The sequence below is a fragment of the Crotalus tigris genome, unplaced genomic scaffold (genome assembly GCF_016545835.1).
Source record: "Crotalus tigris isolate CLP2741 ecotype Arizona unplaced genomic scaffold, ASM1654583v1 scf7180000017726.370058, whole genome shotgun sequence".
Lineage (NCBI taxonomy): Eukaryota > Metazoa > Chordata > Lepidosauria > Squamata > Viperidae > Crotalus > Crotalus tigris.
In genome coordinates this window covers 104,813-124,272 of record NW_024096594.1, presented here as the reverse complement: position 1 = coordinate 124,272, position 19,460 = coordinate 104,813, and the positions used below count along the sequence as shown (strand labels likewise).

Sequence of the window (19,460 nt, the reverse complement as noted above, 5' to 3'; positions counted from 1 at the left end):
AAAAAAAATCTATGGCAGCTTAGTGCAAAAATAGGTTTTTTTTTCCACAGCTGCTTTTTCCAAATTGCTTGACTTCAATATAGAGTAAACTCTGTACAAGCAAAAGAAGACTATAATAATAGTTTAACAAAAGCTGCAAGCTTTGAAGGAGATTTAATGGCAGCAGTCCTATAGGATGATGTAAAAAAATAAAGACTAAATCTCAGCAGTATATGGACAAGACATAAGCAAAATCTATTTTTGTGAATTGCCCAGCTTATTATAAAGAGAAAAGATGAAATAAAATGATTTTAAAATCCCTTTTAAAAGCCTCCAACATGCACACTGCATATTTATAATTGTTTACCAAAGTAATCTTACATGTGTTAGCCAATAATTAAGTCCTAAATCATATGTATATGATATTGCATATACAAAAAAGAATGAATTTAACACATTTTATATTTAAGAAATTGCAGTAGGCATTCAAATCAGATTGACTAACATTTTCAGTCTTGGCATATAAACCAGCTGGTGTGGTGCACTAGAGATTATATAACTCTTACTCATAATAAATTATACCCGCTTTTCATTAACAATAACACAAACAGCAGGAGCATTTCTATTCTTGCTGTGGAATCAATATCTTTGCTACCATCTCTAACTGCTATACAGTACCACGGTATTCTATTTTAATCAAGATCAATTATAGATTAATTAAGCAATAATTAACAAAAAAGACTGACCCAAGGCATTTGATGCCTGAGATGTACCCAAATTACCACACCATGAGGACTGCTCCCAGGCCAAAGGACAGCTACTTGTAATCTTTGGATGAATGGCAAAGTCCCAAACTTTAACACAGGATTTTATAACACATGACATAAAATGAGTGTAACTCAGAGTCACGTTTCTTGCTTAACAGTCGCTATTTCCAAGACTTAATGATCCATCTAACACAATCAGATGTTGTGATGGCTAATTATGTTTGTGCTATAAATGTAAACAGTTTGCTTCCAATTATCCTAGAATCAGCCATTTCCTCCACCCAATGCCAGGACTGAGGTTTAGTGACCGTTTAATGCCAAATAATGCATAAACACTCAGTAAATGCAACGTCTTCTGGCTCCCAACTGCTACTTTCTCAAGGAGTCCCAAAAGCAAGGCGAGTGCTGTTCAGTTATTTCTCCTCAGCAATTAATATTCAAAGAGAGAAGCAGGAGTTTCTGTTAACAGTTGCACATCGCTGTCAAACCAAAACGAGACTGGATTTATTTGATCCATCTTATAGCAATTCAAGCCACCGTCCTGTCTGCAGTCTGTCCATCGTATTTCATATTTCCCCCCCCAGTCTGAGAAAATGATTTTTTAATCTAAAAGTCAGTGGCAGAGCGAAACTTCATGCCAATCAGAAGGTATGCAAATGCATCAGGCAATGAGTGACATCAACTGAAATCGCGATGCCCGAAAAAAGTTTTTGTGTGATCAATGAGGTTTCTACGTTTTCTGGACATTGAAGCACTGGAATGATGCCCTTAATCAAGATGGCCGCTCCCCCACTCGGCTCTCGGGCATGAGGCAATTAAACCGGAACCGATCTTTCGCTTGTCTCGTTTTCCTTTTCTTTCCCCGGAAGTTATTGGGATTTTTCTGGCGTTTCCGATATGGACGTTGGGGCAAGAGGCGGGAGTCGTTGTTGTCGTTATCGTAACGATCGGGAATGGTGAGGTAATGCCGCTTCAGACTTTATAACATTCTGAGGTCTATTGAGATTAGGCAGAGAGAACAGCTTCGCTTCTTGGTTAGGAAACGAACGAGCGAGGCGGACAAGGGACGCATGCGCAAAAAGGCAAAGGGACTAGAACTGCGCAAGCGCTCTACTCTTGCTCCTTCTTCTTTCCCCCAAATTCTATCAATATGATTCGCTTGGGCTGATTAAATTCCCCTTGTTTGCATGGTTTCATTAATTGTGCATGATTCTGCCTTTTTAAGGTAGTTTTTCGTCTTCTAAATAAACGTTGGATCACAATTCCCATAAGGCCAACCTCCCGGAAGGCATAAAAAAATTAGGGAGGGCTGCCCAATTTTGAATAAGATTCTTTACTTCGGGATTTCTGTTTTCATCATACCACTCCTTTTCTTAACCTGATGTCCTCCCAATGAATTCCTATAATTTTTGATCACATAAATCGATGTCTGACACATCTCGAGGGCTCCAGATTAAAGAAGGCTGCATCAGTATAATAAAAATGGGAATTACCTAAAGCTAGATCAGTTTATCTGAAATTCTGAGCAAAGATTGTGTCTCACCATTGTACCACACTATCACATTTACTTGAAATCTATGTTTATTAAATATTATGTATTTCTTTTTAAGTCATGGAATAAAGCAGTGGCTTAAGTAGGGCTGGGATCTGGTATTTCTTTTGATCCAGAATTGGAATAGTGTCATGTTAGTAATTTATACACCTAAAGCAGCAGTTGTGACAGCACTCTTAAGCCACTTTGGTCTGAATATTGTATCATTTTATTCGGTATTATATTGATATCTTAGTTTTCTTCTGCTAGAGTGGATGGGAGACTATCCAGAAATCTCAGAATTGTAGAACTTGAATAGGCAACAACAAACTATTTCTGTATTCCTACCAAGGAAATAACATGGACAAAGTCATGTACCCATCAGGAATTGAACTTGATATATTTACTTTTAATTGGTCCAGCAAGTGGCAGCAACTGTTCATTAAATCAATCAACAAATTGATATTGAAATACCAAACAAGCTTAATGTTGTTAATACTTGGATAGGAAACTAGTATACTGTTTCAAAACTGTCCCAAAAACAAAACAGGAAATTGAAAAAATATCCTGGAAGAAGAAAAGTGGCAATTTGCTTTCATGCTGTTGCCAAATAAACAACATTCACATATAAACAACTTCATGTATCCATGAAGTCACCAGGAGTAACTCAAGAGCATCACTCTTTTCTGTTTTAAGAACTCAAGATGGTGTTTGTGGAACTCTCTCATTTTGTCTGTGGAGATTCTCGGTCATCCAAGTCATGGTTGTCCCAAAGGTGCTTTTTCAGGAGGCAACTGGACTTTCTTGTTTCACTTCTCATCCAAAACACTTCTTCAGTTCTGACTGGATGGTGGGGAATGCAAAGATTTATATTCCTTGCAGACAGTTGGTCATTTGCATTCTTTTAGAGCAGTGGTTCTCAACCTTTTTAATGCTGCGACCCCCAACCGTCGTAAATCAAGGACTACCCAACCGGTTGTAAGTCGAGGACTACCCAACCAGTCGTAAGTCGAGGACTTTCCCTGCCCGGGAGCGCCGCGCATGCGTGGTGCCGCCCCCTGCGCTGGCCGAGGCGTAGCTGGCAAGCGGCAGAGACGGCGCAGGCCGACCATCGGCTGGGCCACCAGCTGGCCCAGCCCAAGGGAGGTAAGGCACCTGCCGGGCCCCACGCACACCAGCAACCCTCCCTGCACCTGCCGGCCTCCCACCTCCCACCCCTGGCCTTCTTTTACTTACATTTTTAGTAGTTGCTCAGCAGGGAGGGGTGGAAACTTCCAGACAGCTCGCCTTCGCTGCAGACAACTTGCAGCACCGTTTGCAGAATGGGACTTTTGGCAGGCTCAGCAGGGCAGAGACAGCCTGGACAATTCCTATTGGCTTTTGAAAGCCAATAGAATTAGACTCTATTCAAGAGAGTCTATTCTATTGCTTTCAAAAGCCAATAGAATAAAAGGGAGTAGCACAGCTAAGGAAAAGGGGGAAAAAATGGCGGACTGCGTTGTTTGGCGACCCCCGTGAAATGGTCGTTTGACCCCAAATGGGGTCCCGACCCACAGGTTGAGAACCACTGACCTAATGACTGAGTCTCTAGAACAGGGGTCCCCAACCCCCGGTCCATGGACTGGTAGCGGGCCGTGGCATGCCAGCAACCGGTCTGCACAAAAAAGCAAAGCCCCATCCATGAGATGCAGGCAACACACAAAACCGTGCCCCCTCCGGTCCATGGAAAAACCTCTCTCCACAGAAACGGTTCCTGGTGCCCAAAAGGTTGGGGACCTCTGCTCTAGAACCAATTGTGGTTGCTAAACAAGGACTTCCTGTAGCTGCTCTTAACAGCCAAGCAGAACAGTAACCAAAATGGTTATGTCCACTGTTATCTTCCTTGAAAACTGTCATGATGGAAAATGTTTTCTGTGCAATACTAATTGTAGTAGTGGAGCACATTGCTTAGAATAATTTCCTCTGAAATCAATAATAGTAGATTCCCAAGCCAAAAATATATATTAGAATAAAGCGGGCGCTTAACTTGCTTTTAAGTTACATATTCCAAGTATGCAATTTCTTTTAGACTTCGGAGACTGCTGGTTAGCGATGAACCCATAATCGGTTTGCGCAAAAGGGCTTCCCTTTGCTTCCCTCTGCATCAGCTACCTAATAGACATGGCTGCAGTTTGGGATCCAATCAGAACTAGCCAGCACTAAGCACTAAATCTGCGCTCCTGTCTCTTGGCAGACACTTTGGATTCCAGACTGATGGCGTCGGGTACAGCTAGCCGCTCCGAAGACGAAGAGTCTCTAGCAGGACAAAAGAGAAGCTCATCGCAAGTATCCGGGGCCATTCCAAAACGACGTAGTTCATCCAGGTACTGTGATGGACATGGTTGGTTGGGAAGGTGATCCAGGGACAGGAGGACATCTGGCTTCCAAATGTGTCTTTTAGTTTGGAGAGTTGAGAATTTAAAATTTAGAAATACGGTGCTTTGTTGGAAACGAGCGCTAAAGTACAGATAAATGGACTGGATTATTTTCATACGCAGATGCAATGTGGCCATTGTTTTCTGAGGATGTTTGAGTAAAACCTATTGAAGTCGCTCTTTTTGGAGCAATCACAAAGCATTTTGCTTTCTCTTGATTTGCACCAATTACGTCAGGAGGTTGGCAACAGGCTGTCTGATCAAACTGTGGTCTCATGTTCGTTTTCCAGCCAAACTTGGTGGTTTCCCTTGATACTCCTTTAATTGAGAGAAAGGATGGAACCTTGGATATCACAAAATATACCAAAAATGACCAGATTTGTTCTCTTCTAGAAAGACATGGCAAACCCGCAACATCACGTGACATCGTGAGACGTATCAGGACAGTTTTGCCATTGCCTGCAATGGGGTGGGCGCGGCTTCCGGATGACGTGTCCAGCCCGCGGGCCGGCAGTTTGACACCCCTGTTCTAGGACATAAAATAAGCTGTGGTAGTACAGGGGTTAGAATGCAGTATTGCAGGCTAATTCTGCCTATTGCCAGCAGTTTGATTCTCACTGGCTCAAGGCTGACTCAGCCTTCCATCCTTCTGAGGTCAGTAAAATTAGGACCCAGGTTGTTGGGGACAATATGCTGACTCTGTAAACCTCTTAGAGAGGGCTGTAAAGCACTGTGAAGAGGTATATAAGTCTAAGTGCTAATGCTATTGCAGTAAAAGCAAAGAGAATAATTGTGTAATGTTCTTGCTGATTAGAGAACAGTTTCTGATTTTTTTTCAGGACATTTCATGGGATCAAAGGGCCTAGATGCTACTGCCCTAAGGAACAAGTTCTGTTCCTGTAGAGTTGCATGTGAATTATAAAATATATCTCAAACATTTTGACTACAGAGACATGTTCATGTAATGCATTAAATCCATCAGAGTATTTTATCCCCTATCCTCTGCAGATTCTTAACCACAGCTGATAGGTTTCCCACGATTAAATGTATTGTTTTAACCTGAAACAGTCACTACTTCCGGTCAGCACTAACCAGAATTCTACACCAACAATTAATCTTTGTCTCAAGTTCTTATTAGAGCTAACTGGAAAAAGTGGCTGCTCTTAATTACTGCAAAAATGTGACAATAAAATAGTTGCATGTGGTTGCATATTAATTAGCCTGAGTGATTGGGGATATTGTGCAAACCACGCACACACACACACACACACACACACGTACGGTTGTTAAAATGCTGGTTGACTTACTGGGACCAATTATACCCTATTCACACATAGCTTAGACTTTTCATAAAAGACTTGGTCCACAATTCTGTTAAGTGAAAGAATGTCCACTGAAGTCACCCATAACTCACTGTTGTTAAAGAAAGTAGCGGAGGGGGATAGCTGTTTCCTTGAGATTATGGCAATGCGGATGTTCGCCATTCTAGGTTCATCAAGCGGAAGAAATTCGATGATGAGCTGGTAGAAAGCAGCCTTGCCAAATCATCCAGCCGGGCCAAAGGCCCCAGCGGGGTGGAGCCGGGACGCTGCTCTGGCAGTGAGCCATCTTCTAGTGAAAAGAAGAAGGTGAGTCAGTGACTGATCTGCCTCATTGTGTTTCACTGAGGGAGGGCCTTCAGAAATCCCCTTATTGTTCTCCAGGCCACGCATAAGACAGTTTTACCGTAACATAACTAGGACTCTTTTATTGAATCCACATTCCAAGACAAAACTTCTGTGCGTAACTTAAAATGCATAGGTACGTGTTGAGAAATAATGGTGCCCAACATTTTAGTTCTTTTTTTTTCAGTCGTTTGTAAGTCTGATGGCAGTTTGTTTAGAAGCAGCTTCTTTTGTTTCTCTATAACTGACAATTCTAAAAGCTGGTCTGGTTTGAAATCCTCTTTCGTGGAATAAGCCAATCCTGCCAGGCAAAGTTAGATCCCTGTGTCCTTGTAGGAAAAGGGGACTCCAAGGGTTTCTACTTCCTGTCACCTCGCTTGCCTTCTGAACTTAAGGCCTACAGGAGACTCTTTTGAGTAAATGAAATAATCTTCCCTGTTCTGTCTCTTGCCCTATTTCTGCCACCTCAACCTTGCTAGGACTGGCCAGGCTTCCTGGATTGATTCCTGCCATCGCTTGCTCGGTTGCAATGATATATCTCTGAGCAGGGCAAGCAGAGGACAGGTCAAGATGACTATGACAGGTCAAACTGTCCCTGTTAGTAGCCTGACAGATATGCTGCAGCTAGTTCAAATGGGCAATTAGAGTAACTCAGGGGTAGGCATCCTTGGCTCTTTTATGACTCGTGGACTTCAACTCCCAGAATTCCTGAGCCAGCATGGCTTAGCATGGAAACCTCTCCATTTCTCCTCAGCATGGCTGGCTCAGGAATTCTGGGAGTTGAAGTCCACGAGTCATAAGAGAGCCAAGGTTGCCTACCCCTGCACTAACTGAAGGCTGGTAGTTACCTTGAGTGTTCCGACTGGGTAAGAATGCCGAGGTATAAACCAAGTTTAGACTGCCATACTTTTAAAACATCACAGCCTGCCTTGCCTAGAACTGGTCTCTCTCTTGCCTAGAGCAGTGTTTATTAAACTTTTTTCTCTCAGGACCCCTTTCCCGTTCATATGGGTTATATATTTATCACTGTTGTTTTACCGTATTAAAGCTTATTACTACATCCACTGCCGCTACCGCTTTTCACATTTGTTCAATGGAATTTTAATATTGTATTATTTTTCAACATACGCTAGAAAATAATTTTGAATTTGCAAATCCTTGAGAAGTTCTTGGGATTCCCTCCCCCCCCCCCCGAGAGGTCCTAGGACTGCATGTTAAGAAACACTGGTCTAGGATGTGAACATTAGTTATTTTATTATTCAGCCGTCTGGAGTGTTTTGGCTTCCCTCACTGCTGTGTCTCTTGTGATTCGGTCCCCCTTCCCCACTCTGCCTCTTCAGGTGTCCAAGTCCATCTCAACCCCTGTCACGCCAAGCCCTGCTCCAAATCCCAGCCTCACCAAACGGATGAAGAAGAGCAAGCAGCCCTTGCAGGTCACCAAGGATTTGGGCCGCTGGAAACCCACCGATGATCTGCTACTGATCAACGCTGTGCTTCAGGTACTGAAATGGGCGTAGAACACCTGTCCCAGATGTTTCTCCATAGTGGCTCAGAAGGGCTATTTAAATCCTTTGGATGCCCTTCTTTTCTCAAGAAAACTAGAATCGCTTACATGAGGCTCCTAAGCACTTCCTTTCAAAATATGTCTGGAGACCATTCTCGTCCTCTTCCTGAATCTTTCTAATGTGTGCCTCTATCAGAACAGGTAGTCCTCAACTTACAACTGGTTGCTTAGCAACCAAAGCTACGATGGAAACCAGCCCCCGCCTCCCCCAAATTTAATGGGTAACCGCATGTTGGGTGCTCGGCAGCTGGCCTGCATTTACCGCCATTTGCAGTGTCTTGTGTCACATGATTGTATTTTACCATGTTTTTTTCCAATACCCGGCACTTACTTCCAGTTTTCAGCAAAACTGCTCCATAGTGAACAATGGGTTTGCTTTAAGACTGACGCATTGACTTTACAACTGCCACATTTGCTTAATGCAGGTACCATTGCGGTAGTAAGTCGAGGACTTACCTGTGTAGCCGGTATTGAAGCTGGTGGGTCAGTGGCCCAATTCAGTCCACTGTAGCTGCAGAAGTATATTAATTTTCTGAAACCATCCATTCCTCCTCAGCATCTTTTTGTAATCAGTTTTTGATTGCTTTATCCTTCAGTGGGTTCTGTTCCATTTAAGCTCAAAAGTGCTTAGAAGTCAATATAGTTGCCTCCTTCCTTCCTTCCTTCCTTCCTTCCTTCCTTCCTTCCTTCCTTCCTTCCTTCCTTCCTTCCTTCCTTCCTTCCTTCCTTCCTTCCTTTCTTTTTCCTTCCTTCCTTCCTTCTATTCCTTCCTTCCTTCCTTCCTTCCTTCCTTTCTTTCTTTTTTCTTCCTTCCTCCCTCCCTCCCTCCCTCCCTCCCTCCCTCCCTCCCTCCCTCCCTCCCTCCCTCCTTTCTTTCTTTCTTTCTTTCTTTCTTTCTTTCTTTCTTTCTTTCTTTCTTTCTTCAAACCTGACTATGTTTCCCCCACCCTAAAATTGAGAGCTCTTTCTCTTTCTCTCTGAAGACCAACGATCTGACCTCTGTGCATCTGGGAGTCAAGTTCAGCTGTCGCTTTAACCTGCGAGAAATCCAGGAGCGGTGGTACGCTCTCCTCTACGACCCTGTGATTTCCAAGTAAGTTTGGTCATATTCACACAATCCTGATTCTCAAAGAGGGAGAACAGAACTGTGGTGCAGGCTCCCACCCTCTTGTTTCCGAGATTAGGCAGGTGGCAACCCGACCTCACTGCCAGCTGAGGACTAGAAGCAGATCACTCTCTTAGGGGAGGCAAGCGTCCTGGTAGACTGAAAGACAAATGTGTGTTGGTTTAGTTTCCAGAGAACTTTCCTTTGTAGAGATCCTATATATCGGGGGTCTCCAATCCCCGGTCTGCGGCCTTATACCAGGCAATGGCCATTTGTGCAAGCGGCAGGCCCGTGCGTGAAACCATCCCCTCCTTCCCCCTTGCTGCCTGTCTGCAGAGCAGGAAATAATAGGGTACCGCTGCTATATGTTCTTATTTGGAAGTGAATTGTTTTGACTTAATAGATTCTACTTTCAAGCAGAATCTTGGAATAAAGGGTTACACGTGGCCGTGTATGTGGCAAAGTATATATTAGGTCTCTCTCTGCCATTCTTACTATTATAATGTCTTTCCCCATTCAGTATAGCTGGCACTGCTACTCTTGTATCTTTTCTTGCTAGGAAAGGGAACCCCTGAACCAATGGGGATTCATTGATTGCCAGGTTGGGGGGGTGGGGAAACGATGAAGATTCCCATCCCTTCTCCCACTTTATGTGCAGTTTCACAGCTGCTGAGAAGCAGTGGTGACTACCCCCTCGCATGATGGTTGATAGGGAGAATAGATAACAGATGCAATTGCACATGTGTCATCATCTGGGTGTCACTTCGTCTTGCTTACAGGTGCCATTGCCAACCGAGATCTTTTCTTCCATACCACTGGGATGTTATCTAACTTCTTGATCCGATTCTTGCAAATCGGATGTTAAAGTTTCTTCTTTCTTTGAGGAAGACGCAAGCTCAGTGTGTTCCAACTGAGGAGAGAAATTAAAGAGTCTCCAAGCAGCAGGCCTGGTCTGCTTGCACCAGTACCCTTATTGTCTGTGCTCCTGCTGGCTGCTTCCTCTGCAACCGTGGCTCCTGCTGGTGCATGGCTGTGTCATCTGGTTCCCTACTAGGCAGAGTGTCCAGGACAAGTCCAGAAGGCTAGTCAAGCTGAAAGAGGAAGAGAAGCTGCTTGTTTTCATTGAAACGGGTCATTTCCTGATTTAGATAACATTCCTGCATGTACTTCATCCATTCCTTCCACAGTTCTTATGTGACAGAGATAGCACGCGATGTAGTAAAAAGCAGAAAGTGGGATTTTACTATATATCGTTGAGGGCTTGATAGAAGCACAAGTGGAAGAAAGATGAAAGTAGCACAGATTCCAGATTTCCAGAGGGTTAAAGCAAGGTAGTCCAGCTTAAATATTGATACAGTGATGTTTGTTCTAGATCAGCATGTCTTCATAGTAGAGGTGAATACCTGATCATTGTAAGAGGTATTTTGATATTCTGCTTCCCAGTGCCTATTTTATTTTATTTTCTTAGGTAAAGAAGGGTTTTATAATCATGTGGCACTAAAGACTGGAATCCTACAAGTAGAAAAATAATAAAATTCTTAAAAATGACTGACAGGGAAGATGGTTTTAAGTCGAAAGAACTAGTTTCTGGTTCATCAGTGCTGGCATTAAGGTGAAATGTTGATTCTGACATCTCCAACTTTTCCTGAAAGAAGTCATCTTGCATTTCTTTGGAGTAAACATCCGGATAGCTTTCTAAAAGGCGGGAAATCCTTACATGCCACCTTTGAAAAAGATAGGATGCATATCTCAACCATTTGGGATTTAAATGTATTGGATTTGTTTACATGTTAAGAAAGAGACATTCAGTGTGTATAGCTTTGTTGTTCCTCTTTCCTCTTTTCCTGCTGGTCAAATGCTGCTGGAGACTCTGAGAGACAACAGTCACACTGAGTCAGGGAAGCCAAATGAATTTTTTGGTCTCTTTGTCTTCATTCCCTACAGGCTGTCTTGCCAAGCAATGAGGCAACTGCATCCCGAAGCCATTGCGTCAATGCAGAGCAAAGTGTTATTCAGCAAAGCGGAGGAACAGCTACTAAGCAAAGTGGGATCGGTAAGGAGCAATACCCCTGGGTGTCATATCCCCAGCCCTAGTAGCCCTGGCACCAGGGATAGGCAACCTTGGCTCTTTTATGACTCGTGGACTTCAACTCCCAGAATTCCTGAGCCAGCCAAGCTGGCTCAGGAATTCTGGGAGTTGAAGTCCACGAGTCATAAAAGAGCCAAGGTTGCCTACCCCTGCACAAAGCCAACCTGGGTATCTGAGAGCTCCTTTGTATCAGTCTTTAAGGCCTCACACGTTCTGCTTTTTCCCTCTGTAGCTCATGGCAATTTCCTCTTCTTAGTGCCCAGAAAGGCTTTTAATGAGAGTTATTCTTTGTTTCTGTAGTTAATACATAACAGTAGTGGCCAAAATTGTGGAAACCTTTTGGGAAAAGTGTATTTTTGGGGTTTGAAGGCTAATAACGCCACTTTTTTTTTGGAGTAGTACCATAAAATTATATATCAATGGAAAGATAATTTAATCAAGAATGTAATGCAACATAGTTTGTTTGTTTATTTATTTATTTATGAGACTTATATACCGCTTTAAGTGCAAGCACTCTCTAAGCGGTGTACACCAGTAAGCAATGTATATATATATTTACATTGCTCCCCAACAATCTGGGTCCTGTTCAATTATCTGTACTGTATTGTATGAAAAGTTACAGCCAAATAACGAGAAAAAGGAAGCCCAACTTGCTTAGGTTGATATCGGGTCGCTTTCCTTCATCTGATGGTAGCCAATGAGCATGAGTGTTTAGAGAGCCAATCAGGTGTCATCTTGTTTTGGCAATGAGCCAGTCAGATCACAGTAGGATTCAGTTATCGATGTCATGTGCTGAAGCTGAGAGGAGGACATTTGTCAGTGTGTTATGTGATCGCTATCAAGTTGGTTGGGTTTTTTTGTGTTCTTTCATTTAGTGAGCTTGTAAAACGTAATAAAATTAAAATAATGGTGCAAAGAGTTGACTGGTTGCCCAGAAAGCGATGTAAAATAGTATTATTAAGCGAACAAGGCTACAGTTATAAAGAAATTAGAAGAAAAATGGGTGGAAACTTAATCAAAGGTGGCATTTCTGCTGTACACTTTTCCCAAAAGGTTTCCACAATTTTGGCCACTACTGTATAATACAATGTCACAGGCCAGATTAGATCTGATACTATTGTAAATCTCACTTCTGTGGTCTTTTGGGAAATCTAAAGTTAGTAAAAGAAAAACAAAAACCCAAGCTTGAGTTAAATTTAAGCCTTATTAAGACCCTTAGTAGTGAAAATTATAATAAACGCCACTCTGTGTAATGAAGGCTTCCACTTTCACTCTCTTTCTGCTGTTCATCTAGACCAGTCAGCCTACTTTGGATACATTCCAGGACCTGCTGCACAAACACCCAGAGGTTTTCTACCCTTCCCGCACTGCCAAAGTCTTGCAGACCCATTGGCAGCTCATGAAGCAGTACTACCTTCTGGATGATCAAACAGGTAAGGCGGCCTGCTGGTTCCTTGGCTGAGGCTGAGGCTGAGCCTGGGGTTTGAATTCTAAGCTACCGTGTGCCCTCTCTGCAGTGCAGCCATTGCCCAAAGGAGACCAAGTGCTCAACTTCTCGGATGCTGAAGACATGATAGATGACAGCAAGCTGAAGTAAGTGAGAAGCTGGTAGATAACTCTTCCCCCCCCCATTTAAGCCATAGAGCCGTGGTGGCGAACCTATGGCACGTGTGCCACAGATGGCATGCAGAGCCCTCTCTGTGGGCAGGCGCGCCATCGCCCCAATCCTAGGCCTTCAGCTGGGTTTTTTGCTTTAGGCATCTGCCGCTGTGTGCAAAAAAAAGAAAAAAGGTTCAATCAATCAATCAATTTCAATTTCTCAGGGGAAAAAAAAGATCTCGCAAAGTTGGAATTGATTGATTGAACTTTTTAGTTCCACCCAGTCTGCCGTTACCACCGCAGCCATGCCCACCCAATGGGCCACGCCCACCCAATGGGCCACGCCCACCCGGCACCCAACGATACATAAGTGGATTTTGGGTTGCAGTTTGAGCACTCGGTCTCCAAATGGTTCGCCATCATTGCCATAGATCATTGTGCCACCAATGTAGCTGGGTTGACTTTAGGGTGGGCAAACATCCCTTCAGCATTTAGAGTGACAGTTTGAAGCCACTCCTGTTCCCTTCCACAGAGGACTGATTGAATGTTCAGGAATTGTGTTGCAATAGAACTTAGATCTGATGACAGTTATTGTCTAGTTTCTACAGCGCCTTTCTTCTATTTAAGTTCTCAGTCGTCCAGGTCATGGTTGTCCCAAAGGCGCTTTTTCAGGAGGCAACTGGAGTTGTTAATGTTTTTTTTTTGAGGACGTTTCGCTTCTCATCCTTCCGTTGCCTCCTGAAAAAGCACTTTTGGTGTACAGCGCCTTCCATTTCCATTCATTTTGCAGCCAGCATCCTGGTCGTTCTGCGAAATTCCAGTTGGGAATCGATAGTCATTTACTTTTTGAAGTTGTCTGCATTGCACCAGTGGCAGAGTCTTAATCTGACCCAAGGTGCATGCATACATGTTTGTAATAATGAAATTTAGAGTAGAACGGGAGCCAAGGCCAAACTGATACTGGAGTAATCGGTGGGCGGTCTGTGGTCTGCTTAACCTCCCGTTTCTCTCTTTCTCTCTACCCTTTTCCCCTTTCCCTATAGGGATGTACCAGATGAAGTGTTGGAACACGGTGAGTTAGATTTGGTTTGATAACCTGAAGCTATGTATGGACCGAATGGGAGCTTCCTCTTCAGATGACTGCGTTTTTGCATTATCGGCTTTGTGTGGTTCCGACTATTTTCTGTTCGGTCAAAACCCTGGGAAGTGCTAACTCAAAGGATTAGACTTCTGTGTTGGAAAGCTGTGGAAGAAAAGTAGGGCTGGACTTTATTTGCTTGATGGTCCAAGGAAATAGGGCCACAGGGCATCCTGCCTCCTTTCGGTAAGAACCTCTGAAGTTAGAAGCCCGACAGCAGCCGAGCCAAAAGAAGGAAGAAGCCTTGTTGGAGAGATAATAATAATAATAGTAGTAAAGTTGGAAGGGACCTTGGAGGTCATCTAGCCCAACCCCCTGCTCAGGCAGGAAACCCTACACCATTTCGGACAAAATGGCTGTCCAGTCTCTTCTTAAAAACTTCCAGCGTTGGAGCATTTACTGCTTCTGGAGGCAGGCTGTTCCACTGGTTAATTGTTCTCACTGTCAGGAAGTTTCTCCTTAGTTCTAGGTTGCTTCTCTCCTTGGTTAGTTTCCACCCGTTGCTTCTTGTCCTGCCTTCAGGTGCTTTGGAAAATATCTTTGGAGAGCTTAAAAGGCTAGGGTTCTTCAGTCGATTTCTGTCACGTTCTTGATTGTTTCCTGCAAAAAGGGGTGGAAGGAGCTGCCAGGGTTGAATGGTGGTGGGCAATCTAAAGAAGGGAATTTGGGGGAGGGGGAGAAACAAACCTAGGATTTCTAGGAGCCCCAAATTATCTTCACCTTCGTTATACAATAATGCCATTGCACTTCTCTATTAAACATGCGCTTTCCGTGGCTGTTGCCTTCCTCTTTGCAGAACTGACTGTGGCGGACCGGCGGCAGAAGCGTGAGATTCGGCAGCTGGAGCAAGAGCTGCACAAATGGCAAGTTCTGGTGGACAGTATAACAGGTGAGAAAAGTCTGCAGAGGCCTCCTTGTAGCGGGAAGAGGAGCCAGAGGATCTTGAAAGGACTTAGCTGGGAAGCCCAAGCTTGGAAACGGAAGTGGTATAAATCAGGGGGTTCCCTAAGCCCCCAGTCTGCAGGCTGGTACTGGCCTCGCGGCCCACTGGGAACAGATCCTTGCAGGCAGTGGGCGAAACATGCGAAGCTCCCTTTGCACATGCGCGGGATTAGGTTGAGCACGCGAAATCATCTCCTTCCCCCTCCCCCCCACTGCCGGTCCACGGAAAGGTTGGGGGAGCACTGGTATAAATAACGCCCAAGCACGATTTATTTATTTATTAAACTTACACGCCAAATGCAACTCTAACCACTAGCCCAGTGGTTCTCAACCTGTGGGTCGGGACCCCATTTGGGGTCGAACGACCATTTCACGGGGGTCGCCAAACAACGCAGTCCGCCATTTTTTCCCCCTTTTCCTTAGCTGTGCTACTCCCTTTTATTCTATTGGCTTTTGAAAGCCAATAGAATAGACTCTCTTGAATAGAGTCTAATTCTATTGGCTTTCAAAAGCCAATAGGAATTGTCCAGGCTGTCTCTGTCCTGCTGAGCCCGCCAAAAGTCCCATTCTGCAAACGGTGCTGCACCAGTTGAGTAGTCCTCGATTTACAACCGGTTAGGTGTTTGCGGCATTAAAAAGGTTGAGAACCACTGCACTAGACACTTTTCTCTTGCCCAGCTCGCCAAACGGTTGGCCCCGTTTCCCAAAACCTCGCTGGCCTATTTGACTCTGTTTCTTCCTGCCAGGGATGAGCTCCCCTGATTTTGATAACCAGACCTTGGCTGTGCTGCGTGGACGGATGGTACGCTACCTCATGCGCTCCCGGGAGGTGAGTTCCGTTTTTTCATTTAGCCGGGCCCAAAACTAAGGAGGTGAACGTATTCCCGGCTTGGATCAAGGAGAGGAAGTTGAACCCTTTTTTTTTCAATCATACAAATGAGCTACCCACAATCGAGCTGCATTTGATTTTGAGGTACGCAGCCTATCTGTTTGTTCTGAAAGGTTGAAGACTCCTGGGCTATTTCAGTGAGAATGTTTTGACAAAAGAATAGTTTTTAATTCAAGAGGTACTGTTATTTTTTTTTTTAATTCTTTTTCCAGACAGTGAAAGATAACATTATACTGGCACGGGAGTGGAGAATTAACATTGGTTCTTGATTTTCATTCCTTTACTGTTAACACCCTTAATTTACTTTGTGACAAAGTGAAAGCCTGAGAACCCGAGTTCTTAGTGTAATTTTCAATCCTGTGATGAACTTCACTTTTTTTCACTTAGTTTGTCTCCATGCCATCATCTGGACTTTTAGAAAAGTCAGCTTTTGCAAAAACAGAAACAAATGTATTGGGTCAGTTCACCCGATTCATTTTGATCGCTGGTGCCAGCAAAAACCCTGCTATGCTTACTATGCAAAGTGAATTTTTTTTTTTTTTGATCTAATTTCCTTTTCTAGATCACGCTTGGCAGAGCCACCAAAGACAATCAGATTGATGTAGATCTGGCACTGGAAGGCCCTGCTTGGAAAATCTCCCGCAAACAAGGTACCGGAATTGATTCTTGCCTCTGAATTATTGGAAAAAAACAAACAAAAAACTTTTGAGCGAGATGTCTACAGCCACGGTAAGGTAGCATTATTATCAGGAACCAGATCCCAGAGTCTTGCTTGTGGTTCCTGAGACACTAGCTTCACCTTGCAAGATGCCTGAGAATTTTTTTTTTTTTTTTTTTGGCCAGGATAAACAGCTGTTTTTAAAATTTGAAAGTTAGTACAAAAGTAAGATGATGTTTGCCCGTCCTGATGAGCCTATGAAACTTTTGAGGCATTTGTTGGAATCCTGTGAACCCCTAGCCAGCTCTGCAGTTTTTCCTCATACATTTATTATCCGCATGTGAAAAGTACATTTAGGTAGTCCTCGATTTACAACCGTGACCGAGAATGGAATTATTGTTGTAAATTGAGGCATGATTTGAGCTGATGTTTTTTTTTTAGTGGTTGTTATGCAAATGCCCTAGTCGTTAAGCGAACGCCGTGCCTAAGCAATTCCATTTTATCCAATGGGCATTTTTTTTTGTCAGAAACTGGACGTAAACGTTGCAACCTGGCTATAGCATCAAAAACCACAGTCACATGACCGCGGGATGCTACGGGTGGCTATAAAAGGGAGCTGATTGCCAAGAACCCAAAGTGCAATCACATGACCGGGTAGATGGGTGTGCATCTGTCATAACTTTGAAATCAGGTCATAAGTAGCTTTTGAGTTTTTTTTTGGGGGGGGGGAAATGTCTGTCATAACTTTGTGAGTCGAGGACTACCTGTATTCAGTGGCCTTTTTTCGGGCTGCATAGTTTGAGAGTCTTCTCTGGGCGGGAGATTGCCTCTTTAACTTTTGAAGATAAACAGTTTCTCAAGAAAGGTCAACATGTTCTCTAAAGGCAGTGCCACGGTGGCTGTGGCCTAAATTCATGTGGTTTGGGACCCAGTTACCTTCCATCATGGCTTTGTTCTCTTCCTCCTGGGAAAAGCCCAGGTCACCTTAATCTCTTCCTAAATGCACACAGGTGTCATCAAGCTGAAGAACAACGGGGACTTCTTCTTGGCAAACGAAGGCCGACGACCCATTTATGTTGACGGACGGCCAGTACTTTGTGGCAGCAAGTGGAAACTCAGCAACAACTCTGTGGTTGAGGTGAGCAGGGGCTGGCTGTGCTTTGTAGCAGAAAAAGTTGGGAGTTAGGTATTGTCTCCTTCCCTGTAGGATGTATCCCTCTTGTTCTAATCTTTTCTTTTTTAGAAGTGGGAAGACTGGGAAATGAGAGCTCAGATTAAATTAAATAGCATTTCTTGCTAATGGATGTTGAATCGGTAATTTTTATTCTTTGTGTTAATTTTAACTTGGTTTTGTGGACTTATTATACTAAAGTATTGAGATCTTTATATTGGCTGTTGTTCTGCTTTACCTGTGTGTGTTTTTTTTTAAAAAAAACATTGAATTGCTTAGAATTAACTTGAAGTGGCCAGAATATAAGTATTGCTATAAATTTTGTAATAATAGCCAGGGCAAATTACCAGTGGGTCTGTGGCAACCTTGGCTCTTTTATGACTCATGGACTTCAACTTCCAGAATTCCTGAGTCAGCTGGGAGTTGAAGTCCATGAGTCATAAAAGAGCCGAGGTTGCCTACCCCTGGTCTATCCCATGCTTACAGCCTATCTGCATGGACTCAGCTGAGCCCAGATGCTAACAGCCTTCATCAATGTGGCACCTTCAGAGGGGTTGGGACTGCAGCTCTCAGATGGGGAGGTGGCATTAAATGGAGGGCCAGCTCGTGTTCCCTCCTGGCCAGGAAGGAGGACACACGAGTGACTTTAGCCTAAGAACCTTCTAGTTAGCTGCCATTGAAGATCTCCACACTGGTGGAAAAACCCCTCAAGGTGGCTCATGTCTTAATTGGGTATGAAAGCAGAATCTATACCAGGGGTAAGCAAACGTGGCTCTTTTATGACTCGTGGACTTCAACTCCCAGAATTCCTGAGCCAGCCATGCTGAGGGGAAAGGGAGAGGTTTCCAAGCTGAGCCATGCTGGCTCAGGAATTCTGGGAGTTGAAGTCCACGAGTCAGAAAAGAGCCAAGGTTGCCTATCCCTGAATTCTATACAAACAAACTGATTTAATTCTATTCTCCCTCCCTCCCTCTTTTTCTAGATTGCCAGCTTGCGCTTTGTTTTCCTCATCAACCAAGATTTGATTGCTCTTATCAAGGCAGAAGCTGCCAAAATTGCCCAGCCCTGAGGCTTGGATCAACCCAAAGGACCCCACTCCTTCCTCCAGCGGGAACTGCTATTTTCTTTGCTGCTAATGCAGCTTCCTCCAGTTTGCCTCCTTTGAGGCTAGGACACAAAGCAATCCTGGGCCTTTAAGCATAGAGGGACTCTTGTTTCGTGCGTGCACATGCTCGGCCACTGGAGAGAGAAGGGGGGTGGGTGAGGGTAAGAGACTTGGGCTTAAAACAGAGCCCTTTGGCTAACTGAAGCCCTTTGCTGAGTACCCTGGCTTGTGCGAGAAACGGCTTACTGCTTCTATTGACTATTGCGCTTGACTCTCTTTGGGACAGAGTGACGAGATTTTTCAGGCGTGGATGTGGGGAGAGCCAATGTCAAGCTAATATAATAGTGATCAGTCCTCTCATCGGCACTGTGTTAGTGTCCTTTCTAGATGTTAGTTTTTCAGGTATTGTCCACTAGAATCTCAGTTACTTGGGTATGAAAGAAAAAGAATGATTTATTCCAAATAAGGTTGGTTATAAAAATAGAGGTCCATCTGTTCCTGTTTATGTGGTACAATATTATTACTTATCAGGGGTGTTGACAGACTAATGAGCTATTTTAGCTTTTGGCACGTGCCTCCTCAGTGCAAGCGCATCCTTGCCTGTAACTGTAGGGTAGAATAAGCTTACCAGAATGTTGTCAGTCATAGTTTGATTGTTTGGGGTTTTAAAAGCAATGGAAGTAAATCTTAATTATTTAAAATGCAGCCTTTGCATTGCTACCTTTTAAAAAAAATCTAGCTTTTGTGTCCATTAAAATGTCTTGTGCAACAGTGTAGACTGGCTAGTGGCCTGAATTGAACCGGCGGTGAAGTTTATTGCAGAATCTTCTTTTCCATATATTTTT

The 19,460-nt window shown here is 43.8% G+C and overlaps 1 protein-coding gene across 1 annotated transcript; it reads left to right on the top strand.

Annotated features, from left to right (window-relative positions):
• The first annotated feature begins 1,578 nt into the window (after nucleotides 1-1,578).
• On the top strand, nucleotides 1,579-19,389 carry MCRS1 (microspherule protein 1). The gene is made up of 14 exons (XM_039339011.1): nucleotides 1,579-1,707; nucleotides 4,511-4,640; nucleotides 6,181-6,319; nucleotides 7,696-7,854; nucleotides 8,903-9,012; nucleotides 10,969-11,077; nucleotides 12,408-12,546; nucleotides 12,631-12,706; nucleotides 13,756-13,784; nucleotides 14,647-14,739; nucleotides 15,539-15,621; nucleotides 16,244-16,331; nucleotides 17,350-17,477; nucleotides 18,493-19,389. The coding sequence occupies exons 2-14, from the start codon at nucleotides 4,531-4,533 to the stop codon at nucleotides 18,577-18,579; spliced, it is 1,350 nt and encodes a 449-aa protein (XP_039194945.1). The 5' UTR covers nucleotides 1,579-1,707; nucleotides 4,511-4,530; the 3' UTR covers nucleotides 18,580-19,389.
• Nucleotides 19,390-19,460: the final 71 nt, after the last annotated feature.